At 43.5% G+C, this 17,771-nt stretch overlaps 1 protein-coding gene across 2 annotated transcripts in view; it reads right to left on the bottom strand.

Annotated features, from left to right (window-relative positions):
* Positions 1-17,700, bottom strand: part of C2CD3 (C2 domain containing 3 centriole elongation regulator) — a 37,507-nt gene extending 19,807 nt beyond the window's left edge. For both annotated transcript variants that reach the window (XM_014888700.2, XM_014888703.2), the window contains exons 1-18: positions 17,381-17,700; positions 16,813-16,970; positions 16,055-16,251; positions 15,103-15,320; positions 14,393-14,525; positions 13,546-13,674; positions 12,252-12,396; positions 11,701-11,855; positions 10,815-11,021; positions 10,244-10,356; positions 8,570-8,688; positions 7,434-7,556; positions 6,243-6,707; positions 5,834-5,985; positions 4,291-4,537; positions 3,475-3,658; positions 1,970-2,150; positions 780-952 (exon numbers count right to left, since the gene is read on the bottom strand). In XM_014888700.2, coding sequence (XP_014744186.2) covers positions 780-952; positions 1,970-2,150; positions 3,475-3,658; positions 4,291-4,537; positions 5,834-5,985; positions 6,243-6,707; positions 7,434-7,556; positions 8,570-8,688; positions 10,244-10,356; positions 10,815-11,021; positions 11,701-11,855; positions 12,252-12,396; positions 13,546-13,674; positions 14,393-14,525; positions 15,103-15,320; positions 16,055-16,251; positions 16,813-16,970; positions 17,381-17,681 — 3,400 coding nt within the window. In that variant the 5' untranslated portion in view covers positions 17,682-17,700. The remainder of the gene's footprint in view (positions 1-779; positions 953-1,969; positions 2,151-3,474; positions 3,659-4,290; positions 4,538-5,833; positions 5,986-6,242; positions 6,708-7,433; positions 7,557-8,569; positions 8,689-10,243; positions 10,357-10,814; positions 11,022-11,700; positions 11,856-12,251; positions 12,397-13,545; positions 13,675-14,392; positions 14,526-15,102; positions 15,321-16,054; positions 16,252-16,812; positions 16,971-17,380) is intronic.
* Positions 17,701-17,771: the final 71 nt, after the last annotated feature.

A 17,771-nucleotide genomic window follows, 5' to 3' on the forward strand; every position in this document is an offset into this window, starting at 1 on the left:
GTCCCCTGCTCTGCCCCCACTGCCACAGCTCCACAATGCTGTCCCCTGCTCTGCTCCCAGTGCCACAGCTCCACAATCCCGCCCTGGCATCCTGTCATGACTTGTTCCATCTGTCCTTACACGATGTACCATAAACAGCCCTTCTTCAGATCCTCCTTGCCCACCTCACATGGGAGAAATAACTACAGGCTGGGGCTTATTGCCACTGAAGTAAATACACAGAACGGGCTTTTGAAAACTTTTTGAGAGTTTGTGGGTTCCCCATGTCTAATCACTGATTTTTTATTCATTATGGTTTTAGAGAAAGCTGAGAGGAAAGCCACTCCTGGGTGGTCTCAGTTGCCAACACTGATATGGATGAAATCTGTATTTTCATTTGTCCTGAATGCAAATAGACTTGATTTTTATACAATTTGACAGAATTTTACACAGATTCAGAATTGATTTGGCAAGAAAACACCATAAAATCATGGAGTCTAACCATTCCTCCAGCACTGAAAGGCCACCACTCTCCCATGTCCCCAAGTGCTATGTCCACATAGCTCTAAAATCCTGCCATGGGGATTCCACCATGGCCTGGGCAGCCTGCACCAGGACTGGACAGCCCTCTGGGGGAAGAAATTTTCCCTCATATCCAACCTGAACATCCCTGGCACAACTTGAGGCCACTTCCTTTGTCCTTTGCTAACACACGTCAAACACTGCTGTGCTGCTCAGAGGCTTCCCCCAACTGAGCCTGGTTTTACCACATGAACTTAAAGTCCTGGAGCCTTCCTCACCTGAAGAGTGCAGATGCAATTCCTCTGAGGAACCAGTCCGGGGGACCAAGGGAAGATTAAAGGTTTGTATCCCTATTTCTTCACGATGCTGCAGAGTCACCATGGCACAGAGCCGTGACAAAGGCAAGGCCCCTTTGGCCACCAGCTGGTCTCTGACATTTGGGTAATAATACCTGGTGAGACACAAAAAGCCAGCATCAACATTTCTCTCACAACTGCACACACATCAATTTTATTTTGAGTGTCTTCAAAGCCTAATCAGCCTCCCCAGCTAAGGGAGAAACTCAAGGAAATGTATTTCCACTGAATAAAAGAATTATTAAGTGCTTAAGTAGATAATGCTACAAATACATATTTACAATAGTCCTAAGAAGTCAACTAGCAGGAACTCCACTAAAAATTGGCATCTCAAAGAAAAACAAGAGAAGAATCTGGCACCAAATATTCTCTATTCTCACTTCCCATTAAAAAATGAAAATACCTCTCTTGCAGAACAGATTTGTAGTACCAGATTGTGAGTGTAAAAAATGACTCTAAACCTTTTCTTAGTGGATTACTTGGCTTCAGCTTCATCTTGAAAAAAATTTTGGCACTGTATCTTACAAACAGCCCATAATAATTCTCATGTGACTTTACAAATTTTAAAAAGCCTGACTTGTTTGCTATAGAATGAACGAACAGGTTATTATATTTTCCTAAAGCTATTTGTCTTCATGGCTTCTGCTCTCCATTATTACTAACAATTGGCTTCAGTGGCCAAAGAAGCATTTTCAACTTTAAAAAAACACTTTATATTCTTTCTATTGTACTCAGTGACTTGTATGAGGGAAAAAGGCAAACCCAGCACAATGAAATTAAACTTTCAGGGTGCTACTAAGTAAAATTTAAATGTGTCAAGCATTTAAACACTACTTTTAGATTGTTATGCTGATTAAAAGATGGAAGAAAGCAAACTAAGAACATACAAGTAAATTATAAAAAGGAGTAATTAGGACTCTTGGTGGGGAAAAAGGTTCACAGGCTTTAAGTGCAGGTACTATCACCAAATATTCATGAGCTTACATTTTTTTCTAGTTATTATTAAATAATATTACAGAATATCCATCCCAGAGCTGGAGATTTTTCAAGAACAGACCTATCTCTACCTTAATTGCTGTTCTACCTACAAAGAACAGGACCTGGGTCTGTACCTGCACCAGACTTCAAACTGGATTCCTCCTCCTGCTGCTCCTGGTGCCATAAATGCACTGACCAGGAGCCTCTGGACTGGGACATCAGCAGGAACCGACAGGGAATGATGATGTTCATCATTAAAGATGGGATCAGGGACACACAGAGTGGTGGCTGTTCTAAATGGCTTTAATGTGATGCCTAGAAGTCAAGCAGAGCTGGTTAAAAACAGTGGCAATTGCAGCTTTCAGCCTTTTTCTGCTTGCAGTCCTTCAGGAGGCAGGACCCATGGACAGCTACTGAAATCCTCCTGGAACAAGGCTTGCTCTTCTGATCTTCACTTCACAAAGCTTTTATAAGCAATCCATGCAGCCCCATGACCCTGTGAGCCACAGGCTGGGAGCTACTGCTTAAAAGGCAGTAACAAAAATCCCAGAGGAGCCACTACAGAGCCATTTACTGCCTGTCATTTTTCAGTGGGAATACATGTTAGTGATGCAAACCACTCAACATTATGTTCTTTCCAACGATTACAATTATTTAAATATTCTTTTATAATGTGAAAAATGGTGGGTTTAGATGGGATACTGGGAAGAAATTCTTCCCTGTGAGGGTGGGCAGGCCCTGGCACAGGGTGCCCAGAGCAGCTGTGGCTGCCCCTGGATCCCTGGAAGTGCCCAAGGCCAGGTTGGATGGGGCTTGGAGCAGCCTGGGACATTGGAAGGTGTCCCTGTCCATGGCAGGGGGTGGCACTGGATGAGCTTTAAGGTCTCTTTCCACCTAAACCATTCTATGCTAATCCTACTGATCTAAGCCAAGCAACTCTTCTGTTGGTGTATCCATGAAAATGAGAGAATTGTTAAGGTTGGAAAAGCCCTCTAAGATCATCAAATCCATCTGTTAACTCAGCCCTGCCAAGGCCACCAGTAAATCATGTACCCAAGTGCCACATCCAAACACTTTTTGAACGTTTCCAGGGATGGTGGCTCCACCACTGCCCGGGGCAGCTGTGCCAGGGCTTGATAACCCTGTTGATGAAGATATTTTCCCTAATATTCAACTTAAACCTCCCCTAGCACGACTTGGGGCCATTTCCTCTTGTCCTGTCCCTTGCTGCCTGGGAGCAGAGCCTGATCCCCACCCGGCTGCACTCTCCTGTCAGGGAGTTGTGGAGAGCAAAATGAGCACCCTGAAAGGCTTGTGCATGAATTTCACTGTGTACAATCCCTGCAGACCTATTCCTGCATTTTTGTCAGATCAGCTGGCACGGCCCTCTAGCACCTTTAACAAAAGGTGCCATGTGAAGAGATTCAGAATTAGGTCTCTTTTTTCCACTTGCCACCAGTCTCAGACAAACAAGGCTTTTAATCCAGTGCCACAGCCCAAGTTCAGTTTTTCCAAGAAAGCCAGCACTGGCTGCATGAAAGCTCAGAGAAACATGCCCCCTCTTACTCAAGCAGAGAGATTAAACAGTATCTAATTAAAGCAATGCTCTAAATAAGGGAAAATGATAAAACAAACTTACCATCCTGATGCACTCCAGGTCCTTGCAGTGCCCCACAGCCAGGCTCCTGAACTGGGAAGTGGTACTGGATGTAGCAGTCTGCCTCTCCCCAGACTGTGGACTGTAAGGGAGTGAGTCCCTTCACACCCTGCACGTGGATCTCAAACACATGCTCCACCAGGTCTTCCCCTTTTGGGTCCAACTGCTAATAAAAAAAAGGGAAGAAGAGTCATCCCTGGAGGAATTTAAAAGCCATGTGGATGTAACATTTGGGGACATGGTTTAATGGTGGCCTTGGCAGGGCTAGGTTAGTGGTTGGATTCAATGAGCATAGAGGTTTTTTTCCAGCCTAAATGATTACATTAAGGATCTAAGAAGCCTGAGATGGGGGGCAGAAACATTTATCTGCCATTTTCCTCCTAAAGTTCACAGAAACATTCAAAGCCTGAAAGAAAACTATTTTTTTTCCTGCAAAGCACATAAAAAGCATAAATGTTCCCCACCTATCCAACTCCAAGGTAATGGCAAAACCTCCACAATAAGGCTGTGAGAATTAAGATTTTCTATAATTTTGCTATTTTTTTGTTTCTACTGGACTTGTGAAGTTAGAAGCAGTGGATATGCAAGGCAATAAAAAGGGCAATAATGTCAAGACTGGTGGAGCAAGCTGGTAAAAAAAGAGTATAAACAATATAATTCTGTGTACAATTTGTAGAACATAACAAAATTGGCTACAGCTTCAAGAGATGGGGGATCATTGATGTGCTAATGAACCCACTGGTAAAACCCTTTTCACAAGTCCTTAACAGCGAGAATGGGGAATTAGTGAATAAATACCATTGTGGATTTTGTGGATGGTGGATGGTCCAGAGAGTGAGGAGGACGCTGTGTGACTGGAGGTGCCATTCCTTCCTCAGTTCTGAGCCTCTGCAGTGCCACTATCTGCTCAGCTGAGCCCATGGCCAGGATGACCCTCAGGCTGCCGCTCGTGCTGCCGCTGAAAACATCGACCACGGGCATGTGGCCATCCACTGCCACCACTGGGTACTGGGCCTGCAGCAGCAGGTGGGAAATCTTGGGATCTCTACACAACAAACAAAAAAGCCCCAGTATCAGCATGAGCCATCTGAGGAGGAGTAGAATCACACACAACTCATTTTAGATGGGATTTTCAATGCTGATTAAAACCAATCTATCTCCATTCCTCTGAAATTTGTCTCACTTACATCCAGTCTGCACTCAGCAGAGATCCATGAGCTGCTGCGTGCAAGAAGTCATTTTCAGCAATGACAAAGGACAATTTCCCAAAACCTAACAGTGCCTTTGCTTTGAGCCAGCCTAGAGATCTGTGAAGAAACGAATGGGAACAAGACTCCCATTAACACCCTGTATCCATATCATATTTTGATGAGGTAGTTATGTGCCTTTGGGGATGGAAGAAAAGGAACAGTGACAGCCTCCCAGAAAGATGTAAAAGTCTCCAATCGTACACTGAAGTTATTCAAGGCCAGGTTGGATGGGGCTTGGAGCAACTTGTTTGAGTGGAAGGTGCCCATGGCAAGGAGTGGCACTGCCTGGGCTTTAAGGTCTCTCCCAAGCCAAACCATTCTGGGATTCCAAGATCTACATAGATAAACTACAGTGACTTAGAAAAAAAAAAAAAAAGATACAAATGACACTGTAATAACTAACAAAGTAGTGGCCAGCCAGCTCTAGCACCATCCAATTTCTACATGTCACCAGGTCTGACCAAAATAAAAGGAATAAATCCTTTGCATTAGGAAGAATTTCTTCTGTCCAGTATTTCCAGCAACTTTAACTGTTTTAAGCAGGTATATTACTTAATTGAACAAGAAGCCAATGGACTAAACCCAAGAAACCCAAAAGCTCTGGAAAATCCCATCTGATGAGAACACAATTAAAACATGAAGTTTTTGGAGTCTTTTTGACACCCAGGCTGTGCAAACCAACATCCCTATGGGATCTCTGCAGAGCATTATTAGGGGCAAACCAAATCAGTCACAATCTTGGAAAATCACTGATGGAAAGCCTCACTTCATTCTCCTGTGTAGTCACTTTGATTTCTTCTAGTTTTATTCTGCCATAGGACCACAAATTAAGTAGGCACCAACTCTGATGCAGCAGTGACTTTATTTCTCACACTCTACCTGTACTTCTGGACTATGACAGTGTAACTTACACCCTGCTCAATGTAGGAAAGGCTTACAGGAAGCTTGGCAGGGCAAAAGTGCCTTATGCTATGAAGTGCGACTAAGAACCCTCCCACACAAACCCCACACACCATCACTGACTTCTTCCTCTAAGATTCAATTAGGATATTTCCCAACCCAATAAAAAATTGGGGAAAAATCAAGTTTACTTGAATGAGATGTAAAACTGATGCAGAGGGAGTTTCACTAATCCCAGCAATTTGTCACAGCCAGGGCTTCCCAGTTTGTTCCATGCTTCAATAATCATTACATTGTTCTTCAGCCGCTCCAAGTGCTTGGAAGTCAATGAAAAAGGCATCACCTGAAAGGTTTAAAGCAGAATTAGTACACAGAATACACTGGAAAGTATTGGCTAAGTACAGAGAATTCTGGTAAGTCTACTTATTCCAGTCTACAGAACTGTGCTTTTTAGAGATAGAAGTTAAAAATCAAATGTGCATTCAACAGAGCCAAGCAGAGATGTTTCTAGGTATATAAAACTAACTTAACTATGAAATGTGTTTGTGAGTGGAGAACACCACACTTCCACCAGTGTGAAATGAAGAACACGTGACTTGCCTGAGAAAAATTAAAGGCAGGCTGTCTTGTGCCCCAGACGACAGCGGATCTCGTTGCCTCCTCAGTGCTGAGCAGTTTGCAGTTTAAATACACGTTGCAAGAAGTGGGGAGCCCACAGCCTTCAGCAACAAAATCCTTTCCATCAGGCACCATCAGCAGCACGTGCAGCAGTAAGCCATCCTCCTCCGCTGGGGCTGTGTGTGTGGCCACGGCCTGGGCTGCGGGGGCTGGCACGGTGCCCAGCGGCCGCGCCACGTCCCTGCTGCCCGCTCCTGCCTCCTGGCAGTCCTCAGGGCTCCTCCTGGGGCAGACAGGGCTTTCTGCATGTGCACTCGTCCTGCTGGGCTCCTGCAGCCCCAGCTGGGCACTTCTCACGGCGTGAGCTGGGGCTGGGTGCTCAGCTGTAGCTGACTTGGCCGCGGCGCACGCTGAGCCTTTGTTGTTGGCCAAAAGCTGCAGGGACACCTGCAAGGGAAGGCAGAGGTGGCCAGATGTGCCCCATCCAGAAACAAGGGATGCAACAAAAACTCAGCAAAACATATCACAACCTGTGCTTGAGAACTCACCCTAAGGCATTCTGTTGGTTGCAAGCTACAGTTGCTGCTGTAAAATAAACTACGTGTGGCTTTATGAAATCAAGTCCAGACTGGAGTGCAAGACCACACAATTACAGAGGAATCATTGAATGGTCTGGGTTGGAAGGGACCTTAAAGCTCACCTCATTCTCAACCCTTCACCTGCTAATACAGAGAGCTGCTGATCCTCAGAACTGTCAAATCTCTCAAACTGTTAATGCTTCTCAATCAGAAGCTGAGCAGACTGGTATAAACTTTTGACTGGAGAAGATAATCCCTGAAGTGACAAGGACAAGGAACACCAGGCCTCCATAGCAGGAGAGACCTCAGCTCATGTCACATATGAAAAAGCAGCAAAAGCTCCAAGCCCTGAATATGTGTGGTTTCTGTATTTGAGTCCCAGCTCATTGACAATATTCCTAGACATGCAGGAGTTTCAAAGTATTTCTCCAAAACCCTAAGGAACAAAAAAGGGCTCCTGTTATTTTATACTGGTCTTGAAAACCTTTGTATCTGAGACCTGGTAAACTGAATCAAAGAGAGAAAAGAGGAGTTAAAAGTAAGAGTGTGCAGCCAAACTAGTAACAATTCAAGCCTGAGATGGCAAAAGACATACCTTTAGTGGTCCAACTTGTGTGTGATCTCCCTCTTTTTCCACAGGTATTTCCCAGCTGACACTGAGCAGCTCAGCCTCAATCACCCTGCGGAGCTGAAGTGCTGCTGAGCCAATGGCCACAGGCTGAGGGTAGGCAAAGAATTAATTTTGCAAGATTTCTATCAGATGTAAAGAACTTTTGTGAAATAAAAGCTTTCTGGAAAGCCATGAGCAGCCACACACCCTCCCACTCCCACTCCCATTCCCAACATCAGTTGTACCAACAGGGATTTGGAAAATCTCCTTCACTTCCAATTTCAAGTCTCACTAGAACAGTAAGACAAATTTTCCCAGAACCTACTGTAAACAATTCCACATTGATGCAAAAATTGAATAACCTAAATCCTAGTAAATGAGCAAAACTGCCATAGTGAAAGATGCAATTTACTCCCCCATTAAAAGAAAAGCAGATATCCTTGGTGTTGATTAAAATAACGTAAACTGAATTAATTCCTCTCACCATCTTCATCACAGGCAGATGGTTATGCAAATACTCCTATCACATAGAAATATACCTTTTTCCACTCAAAATGTACGAGTTACAGCTGCTTTTCACAGCTCATATTACTCCCCTTACACTGGGCAGGGTAAGCTATAAACTGCATCCACGTGAACTCGTACTACAGTGCTAAAAGAGCTGTGTTCTCATTGAAGGACAATGTTTATAACTGATCCAATGTGCTCGAACAGCAAGAGAGCAGTCTCAAAGATGAGGGAAGGACAATTTTTTTTTTGCTTTCCAGTCTCAAACTCAGAAAATCCTCTAATGGAGTGACAAGCCTGGAAGAGGGAATGGTCACAGTCCCCAAGGCTGCCAGAGCTTCAGGAGCGTTTGGACAGAGCTCTCAGGGGTGCCCAGGGGGGGATTGTTGGGGTGTCTGTGCAGGGCCAGGGGTTGGACTGGATGATCCTGTGGGTCCCTCAGAATATTCTGTGATTCTGTGAAGACTGAACAGCAATCAGTCCAACTATCTACAAATAATGTCATTTCCCCCCCTAATATCTGATTGTCTGCACTGAGTGCCTGTGGGGAACGGAAATGCAAAGAATTCCTTTGCTTTTCAATACACAAAGAAGGAACAACTTCCAGTGAGTACCTTTTTCTGTGTGCTTTTTCTCATGAAGATTTTAAAAGCCAGGTCAGAGCCCCACCAGTGCTCGATCATCGTTGCTCCGAACCACACAGGGAACACAGACCGCTGTTGGAATTTCACCACTGGAAGGAAGAGAGGAGCAACAAATACCCAAAATTACCTGATATAAATTCCCTGACATAATGAAGGCTCCAACTTTCCCCTGGAGAGTGCTCTGTTAGACACACAGTCATTTAATTCTGCATTATTTATTAAAATCAAGGCCGAAATAAACTGTTTTTCATTTTCGAAGGCCAGCAAACACCAATAGGCCAACAGGACAAAATTAAGATTATGAATTAATAAATAACTAATAAAAACAATTAAGAAATTATTATTAAATACATTAACATAAACCAACATGATAACAGTATTTAAAGACTTCAGGTGACACCAAGCCTCTGCCATTCTAGCATGCAGTAAGACTTGCCCTTCTTCTGTGGGAGAACCCTGCCTTATTTTAACTAACAGAGTTCAAGATGGTTCTTGAGAGAGTCAAAGCTGCAAGAAAAATCACAGCTTCAGGAGAACAGGAGTATCTGCCAGCAGAGACAGAATCAACTGGCATTTAGTCTGAAAAAGAGTACAAGCAGTAAAATAACAGTGTTCACACGGGATAAGGAAATATTCTAGTTATGACAAAAATGCAGGTTACACATAAGGAAATTTCCAATTGGATGCCCAGCACTTCTCCACCTTGTCTGGGATGGCTATGGAATCTTTCCCATTAGGCATCTTGAATAAATGACATAAACAACTCTCAGGAAGGATGATGCTACAGTGGATTGACTTCAAGTCTTGTTCAAATTATTTTCTGTCCATTCTATTTTTCTAGGTCCCCAAAGAGCTGGACTCCACACAAGACAAAGAGCAGGAGGACAGATGAGTTTTAGATTACAAAGGTTGTATTACAAAAGTTCAGAAGAAACATGTTTTCTCTGGCCACAAATGGAGAATATACAAGAGAACTCAAAATCTCTCAGAAAGATGCAAAGCCAATGAATGACCACATGGCAGAGGCATTTGAAAGTCACCCTGGTATTCCAGTTTCTGGGAAGATTGGGCAGAGAGCACCTTGCTCATCGAGAATTCTCTACTCAGTGGGAACAGAAACAGAAATTGTTCTCAGGGATACAAATACTGGTGACTCTCAGTAAAAAAGATTAATGTCTGCTGATTTGAGCACAGGAATCGAGATTCCTTGGATCCAGCAGATTATGTGACCTACTGGAGAAACTACACAACATAGTTCAACATCTGGGAAATTATTTATTTGAGCTATAAGTATCTCTGATATTCCTAAAAGCACTTGGTCAACCTCCTACTATTGCAGAAAGAATACTGGCTTTATGTTCAAATGAAGGAATGGGCTTACTAACTTGTTCTTTCCCTAAGAGAAGAAATTTGAAAATCCCAGTATGAACACTTCTTGGAAGAAAAAAATAATTTAAAATATCACTTGGCTTCCTTCTGACAGAATCATTCCTCCACCTGCAGCATGGCAACTCTGTGGGCAGAGGTGCCACTAATCACACTGTGATTTTCAGGCAGCAAAGCAAATATGTGGAAAACAATAATAAATAGTTTCTAAGAAATGGAGTCAACATCCAATCTAAGGGGGAAAAATGGTGCTCTTACCATCATCTGTGATTTTACTTGAGGCTACTCGAATTGCTTCTGTTGTTACGGAGACATGTCCTTTATCATCCTTGGAGACTCTCACAGGAAAGTGGTACTCCACAAAGAAAGTACTGTGAATAAAAAAGTGGAAGGGGGACCACAATCTATCAAGAATCTGATGTGAGTCATGAAACTGAACACAGCAGGCAAGTTCCAGACTCACAGTTTACTGTAACATTTTTTTTTAGGATAATTGAAACACCTATTCTATGAATTCCTTCCATGGATTATATATATGCTAGATTCTCCTCCAACAAAACCCCCTTTTGTTTTCAGTGTACTGCCAGGCACAAAGTACATCTGCACCTCCCCAAAACCCTGGGAAAGACACAGCCTGAAGTGAGTCCATATCAGGATAAATTAGTCACATCTCTTAACTTTCCCGAGTTTATGGGATGCAATTTCCTGAGAGGAGCAGAGAAACAGCAAGGTCTCAGAAGCCTGGAGAGCTTGGGGAAGCTGGACTGCACAAGAGAGCCCAGGGAAATCTCCCACAGCAAACAAACCAGGAGGAAACAATGTCCCTTACCACTTATGAACAGACATGGGCCGTGGAGGCTTCCCCAGTAAACCTTTCCTCCTTGGTGAGATCTGGATGCTCTCAGGAGGGATTTTCAAGCTTTCAATGGTGACTCTGGCCAGGTGTATTTGCTGCAGCAATGCCAACCTGTCTGCACCCAAGGGTGTGAGAAGAGCCATTTCTCTGTGGTCTTCTGGAGGAGCACTGGGAGAGCAGCTGGAGAGACAAAACTGAGGTTCAGGACTGCAGAAACATTCTTGACATGACCACATGAAAGGAAAGTTGTAGCTTGGTGGGATGTTACTGAAAAACTGCCCAAGGTTCACTAAAATATACATTTTTTAAACATGTTTTTACAACAAATTTGGTGGTCTCTGTAATTCTCTGTAACAAAAATCCTACACTATCTGGAGTCCATAACTGAAAAAAAAACAACCCAGGAAGTGCACATTCCACATTGTTTATCTGAAAAAAATATGACCCTAACTCTCCAAGAAAAGCTTCATTAAATGCCATGTACAGAAGCAGGGAGGTGATACAATTAGACACAAGGAGAAGTCTCTGCTGCAGAGGAACAGCACAGGATTTTTGCCATAATTTCAAATCTCATTTGTGCAATTTGCAAGATTTGAATTGCAAATTATTTTGTGTTGGTTCCTCTGGGGATATGAATTTTACTTTTCTCTGATGTAAAAACATCAGTCAGAAAAAAAAATAAATACTTGTTTGGAACTGAATTTAAAAAAAAAAAAGAGCCACAAAACCTTTACACTAACTGTATTGTACAAGATAAGTTTGATAACTGGATCTTTAGGGACACTTCTATTGCCTCCATCATGAAAAAAAGGGAATACAATTTAGAAAAGGTCAGAACAGAAGTCACTGATGTAACTACCTGGGTTTAGTTTCTGTCACATTCGGATCAAAGGCAGGAAAATCCTTCTGTGGATTCACTGGACCTGCTTTTTTGAGGGTTTCTGTCTTGGACGCTTTTTTTGAGGATTTAACATCATCATCACTGAGGAAATCACTCAAACTGGAATCAGATTTCTAAAGCAGAGATAATGCACATAAATAAGAAGTTAATTATCATTGTACAGAGAGTTCCATAATGGTCACAACAGAAAAATGGAAAACAACTTGTGCATTGCATCGTCTGAAACAAAATAAAATGGTATCAAAATTCCAAGGACTTAAAAAACAAAAAGTCGTCCTGGACAGCCTCAATCCCAGCAATTTCCCAACTCGATGACCGACTTCTTAGTCTTATCAATATTCTTTTAATAATATTAATTTTAAGCAATGTACAAATGTACTCACAAGCTTTTACGTGATACCTAATGCTTTAAGCTTTAAAATACTGAAATCTGTAGTTTCACTCATCCTGCAAACTTCTCTTTTTCTGCACATTAGGGAATGCACCCTTTCCTTTGGATCTCCACTTACAGGAGCTGTGTAAAAAAGCCTCTCCAGCAGACTCTGGTCGTAATGGGGATCACCGAGTTCACTGTCATACACCTCACTGCCAAGGGACAGAGAATCCCACAGGGAGCCAGTCTGATCCCAAAAATGCCCTGGAGAGAAATCAGCACTGTGGATACAAGAGAGAGAAACACACCTCAGTGTTCCAAGTTCTGCAGTCAGTCTGTGAGGGATGTGGACAATACTGCTCATTTTATCCAGGATTTAGGCTCTGCTGGCTCCACACAGAGGCAAACTGTGCTCACCCAGCACGTCTGGGACCCAGCCAGAAGGGTCACCTTGGGATCACATCTCTGCCCCAACAGGAAAGCAGTGTGTCAAGTGAGGGACAGCTCGGGTTAGAACAGATCTCTGGGGATCACCCAGAGATCCAACCCCTGCTCAGAGGGAAGGGATGCAAATAAAAACCTGTCCAGTTGGATTTGGGGCATCTTGAAAGCTGCAGATTCCACAACCTCTTTGGGCAACTGACTCCAAACCTTGATGACTTTTGTTGTAAAATATACCTATGAATATCTGCCTCTGATTTTTACCCTTCACTACTTGATAACTTCTGGAATGCTTTAAGATAGCAGTAACATTTAAGGACAGTTTACTTAGATTTAAAAAATCCCCAAGGTATACCTCAGTAGGTGCAAATACAAGTATCTTTAGATACAAGCTGAGGTTAGTTTGGTTTAAGGGTTTCCTCTGTGCTCTGAGTCTAAAATAATTTCATAATCTGCAACACTCCAGTATTATCCACTGATAAACCACAGTGAAAAAACAACTGCAGGGCACAGGAAACATGAACTGAAATTCTGAACCATATCTGACCCAGAAGCTGTGTGCTCAGGGTGCAGATGGACACAATGGAAACATCATTTATGCTCCTGTTAGGCAAAATGAGAGGAAAAGGCCCACTTAATATCTGGAGAAAGATTAAAAATAGCTACTTTTTCTCATTATTTTTAATTTACAGTGTTTCCTCTTCAAAGAAACATGGTATTTGTTTTATGTACTTACTTTATGTAATATTTTAGGCCACAACAGTTACAACTATCAAATAACTTAGTATCAAAGACTATGATTAATCTTTCTGATGTCACTTTTACACCAAGTGACTTGGAGCTATGTCATGCACTAAAGCTGAGCTATAACACATCTCCATCACTTGCACACGAGCCACTGGCTACAATCCCAAAAATGTGGACAACTTGAAGAGCCAAAATGGTCAAATAGGACAATTTTGCAGAAGCCTCCAGTGCATCACACTCACCTGCCCAACAGTAGCTGGATTGCTCTTTCTTCAGAGTTTAGGCCAAATTGCTGACCTGAAACTTCAGATCCAAAGTGATGGGGATCTTCAGGAGTGGGCACAAAACTGGACTTCAAACCTTTTGTGCTCCTGGGTAACCATGATAGAAGCACAGAGAGCAGTAAAAGGAAAAATAAAGACATTAAGGCACACTCAAGATTAATCCATTAATTGGTCTATCATTTTTTTCTGGGAAGTCAAAAATAATCTACTTTAACAAAAATACAAATAGTTGGTGCAGAACACAGAACAGTTTGTGCAGAAAGAAATGAAACTGAGTTTGCAATAGCATCACTGACTATCAAAGACAATGACATTGTTTTCTGGTTATCACAGGACAACGGGCAATATTAATATTTTTTCCGAAGGAAAACCAAGAAATCGAAGTTTCTTTTCTCCTAAGGAAAAAACATGCATTAAGGTCACCAATTACTTACACTTCCCTGAAAAGCTGTTCTTTGTGATGCAGTGCCATTTCACTTGCATGTTCTTGCACTACTCTTATTCCCTACCAACATTTAATATTTCCTTGTCAAGTAACTTTGAACTAAATACAAATATACTAAGAAATGACATTAAAATCAATTACTTAAATCAAGGCTTACTACACGATGATTAAAATGAATACACAAAATTTAGGCACTTATTCACATATAGAAATTAACTTCCCATTTGAATGATGTGCTGCTTTCACCCTAAATGAATCTTAAATCACATCCTGTGAAACTCAGGATCTACAGTTTTCCAGATAAAGCCTCAATGTTTATGGTTTAGAGCTTGAATCTCACTTCACCCAATTCAAACTCACTTTGTTGGTGCTTTAAAATCATCTCTCTCTATAAAATGAGACATTTTATTCAGCTGAATGTCCATGTCTGGGCTGGATTTCATTGCAGAAACAACCATGGCATCACGGAGTTTACTGCCTTGATCCAAGAGAGCTGGGAAATAAGCAGAAGGATGACATTTCAGCATTCAAATGCAATTTAAAAACAATGTGGAGACACAATAAATGTGTCAGCTACAGTCAAGAAACTTCTGTTTTCTGCTGTTAAAAAGAGATCTTGATGCACTGGGGATTAAATTCATTTTATACACCAGAAAACAGCTCAGCTGGGAGTGAGGAAGGGTGATCCTCCATCAGTCTCCCACTCAGCTGTACAAAGAACTTGTCTGCACACACTGGGTCAGGTATTGGAAGGGCATTATTAGGATACAGAAGCAGGACTAATTTAGGGAAGAGTAGTTTGCCACTTTAGGATGTCTAATTTTTGTTGTTTTCTGTAAATATGAAACTCAAAAGACAGCACATTTGGAAACGTGCCCTACTCCAATGCTTGTTTCAATCCAGCCCAGGCAACAGTGGTTTTTAAATAACGGGTTTTTTTGGTGTAATGCAGCAGGAGGGTGTCAAGTCTCTCTCTCCCTTCAGAGAATCTCATCTCCAGCCAGGCACACAGGTATCATCAAGAGCTGTTTGTAGTGAAATCTAAAGGATGAAGCCAGTTGCACACAAACCTGACAGCAGGTCCTTTGTAGCTGGGTTGTGCATGGAGAGCACCCCTGTGTTCCTTCTGGGAAGTGCTTTGGGATCAGTGCTGGTTGGAAATGACAGGGGCTGGTTTGAAGGATTCAGCTTCAAATGTTCATCTGGTAAAATCACACGGGGATGAGGAGCAGAAAAGGTGTCCTGCATGTTTTCAGAGTTCTCTTGGTAGAACAAATGGTCCTTTCCTCTAGAGAAAAATGAAACGTTATTTCAGTAATAACTGAAGTGGGTGGGTGAAAGGATTCAGAAGTCTGCAAAATCTCCCTTCAGGACATGCTCCAAAAGGAAACATGACATGTTATTTTAATGATTCCTTGCCTGCAACTGAAACCATCAGAGAGAATGACCCAAACTGCAAATAAAAGATTTTTTTAAAAAAGGCTTTTTAAAATACCCTTTTCACAAGAGCCTGTTGTGACAGGACAAAGGGGAACAGATTCCCACTGCCAGAGGGTAGATTTAGTTTAGATACCAGGAGAAGGTTCTTTGCTGGAGCATGAGACCCTGGCACAGGTTACCCAGAGAAGCTGTGGCTGCCTCAGCCCTGGAAATGTCCAAAGCCAGACTGGATGGGGCTTGGAGCAACCTGGGATAGTGGAAGGTGCTCTGGCAGCAGGGCTGAAGTGAGATGAACTTTAAGACCCCTTCCAACCCAAATTATTCTGTGATTTGATGTTTTGAGGCACCTCTTGTGTGAACCTGCATGACTTGAACTAAGTGAGCATCAGATGCAAATTTCTATCAAACAAGAAATTGTCCCTGTCACCTCAGAAACCCTCAACATTCTGGATATCATATAAAATGCACATTTGAAAAGATCAAGCATCCCATAACTCACAAGTGTACTGCCATTACTTAAAAATTCTGTCTGAACTGCAAAACAAACCACAATTTTTTCAAAGGTGAAAAAAAAAAAAGTACCTAAGAGTTGTGGCTTTGCTGTTGTGAACAGACTCCTGTTCAACAGTCACCCGTGTGTGCCCGGGCTGCTGGGAAGGAGCAGGAAGCTGGGGCTTGCTGTTTCCCTGAGCAGCAGCAGCATCTGAAGCTCCTTCTGTGGCAGGCACAGAGTTGCTGGTGTCATACAGCTCTGGCAGAGGCTCTAGAATCAGTGAGACCTGAAAGACAAAATGTGAAAATACGACTTTTTTCTTTTCTTAATTGAGTGCAGTAAATACTGCATTCAATTTCACTTGTGCAATGGAAAACTGTTGCTTTTCTACATCAAGCAATATTTACATTATGCAGCTATGTCACATATTTGCAGCTACTTGTTTCTCGTTCCATGTTTTCGAATCTCAGTCAACTATCTTTCATAATCAATTTTCCAGAGCCAGGGCTGCAAGACAGAACTTTCTTAATTCCAGATGTCCAAATCTTCTATTATTCCAGCCCAGTGAAGTGTAAGAACCAAATACCCCCTTTTAAATCCACTGTTAATAGTCACTCTCAGTGTACAGATGACAACATGTTCCTCATTATGCTCAAGTACCCCACATCCCTCTAAACAAAATAAAGTCAACAGCACCAGTATTTGATTTTCATTTGTTACCTTAGCTCAGAAATGCCTTGGACAGAGAGCAGGCCTGCAGTGTGCCATGTACAACTTGATCCTGCACCTGATTATACCAAAGTCACAGCACAGAACTTCTAACAATTAGCAAAGACATCAAGAGTACCTGCAGCTCCCCGAGTTTTTCTGATGTTGGTGACACCACAGCAAAAGAGCCTTTGATGGGATGGCTGGGAGACAGCTGGGACAGTTTAGTGATCTGTGCTCTGCCAAGGGGGAGGTGGTCCAGTTTGGTCAGAACCTCCAGGACAAGAACACCCATATCTGCAAAAATCAATCTCCAGGTCAGTCTCATGGTCACAACTCACACTTTTTGGCTAAAAGGTCAGAAATGCAGAGATTAATGCTATTTTGCACACGGAAATTACAACAACGAGGCAGCAGGAAAAGAAGGGTCAATACAGACATTACCACTGGTGATAAATAATACTAAATAAGTACAAGATGATCAGAAAAGGAACGCTCAGGACAGAACAAAGGGAAGTGCCTTACCACTGCTAGGGGCAACCCCCCCGGGCAGCCCCTCCAAACCTGACCGTCCTTCCCGTGCAGAAATTCCCTCTGATGCCCAACCTGCACCCCCCCGGCACCCCTCAGGACCGTGTCCTCCCGCCCCCATCTAATCCCAGCGGCTGCCCGGCTGTGGCGGGTCTCGCAGGACGAAGCGTCCCTACCTGCCAGGTAGGCGGCGAGCTGCCGGGGCCCGCAGCGCACGGCGAAGCGGGCGCTGGTCCTGCCCGCGGGCTGCCCGCTCCGCCCGGCGGGCTGCAGCACGGTGCCGCCGGAGGTCTCGCCCCACCACCGCAGGCGCACCACGGCGGGCGGCTGCGGGGCCGCCCACAGCACGCGGGGAACGGTGCAGCGCAGGAAGCAGCGCGGCGGGCCCTGCACCAGCGGCGGCAGGCTGGTGGCGGCGGCGGCGGCGCCGGGGTCTCCGGCACCTGCGGAGACAGGCGGAGTCAGCGGCCCGTACATCACCCCGAGCACCCGTGCCGCTTCCCGTCCCACGGCAGCACGCTTCCATCCCCCCAGTCCCCAGCTCCGCCGCCCCGTCCGTCCCCGCAC

The sequence above is a fragment of the Sturnus vulgaris genome, chromosome 2 (assembly GCF_052056855.1).
Source record: "Sturnus vulgaris isolate bStuVul1 chromosome 2, bStuVul1.hap1, whole genome shotgun sequence".
In the NCBI taxonomy this organism is placed as follows: domain Eukaryota; kingdom Metazoa; phylum Chordata; class Aves; order Passeriformes; family Sturnidae; genus Sturnus; species Sturnus vulgaris.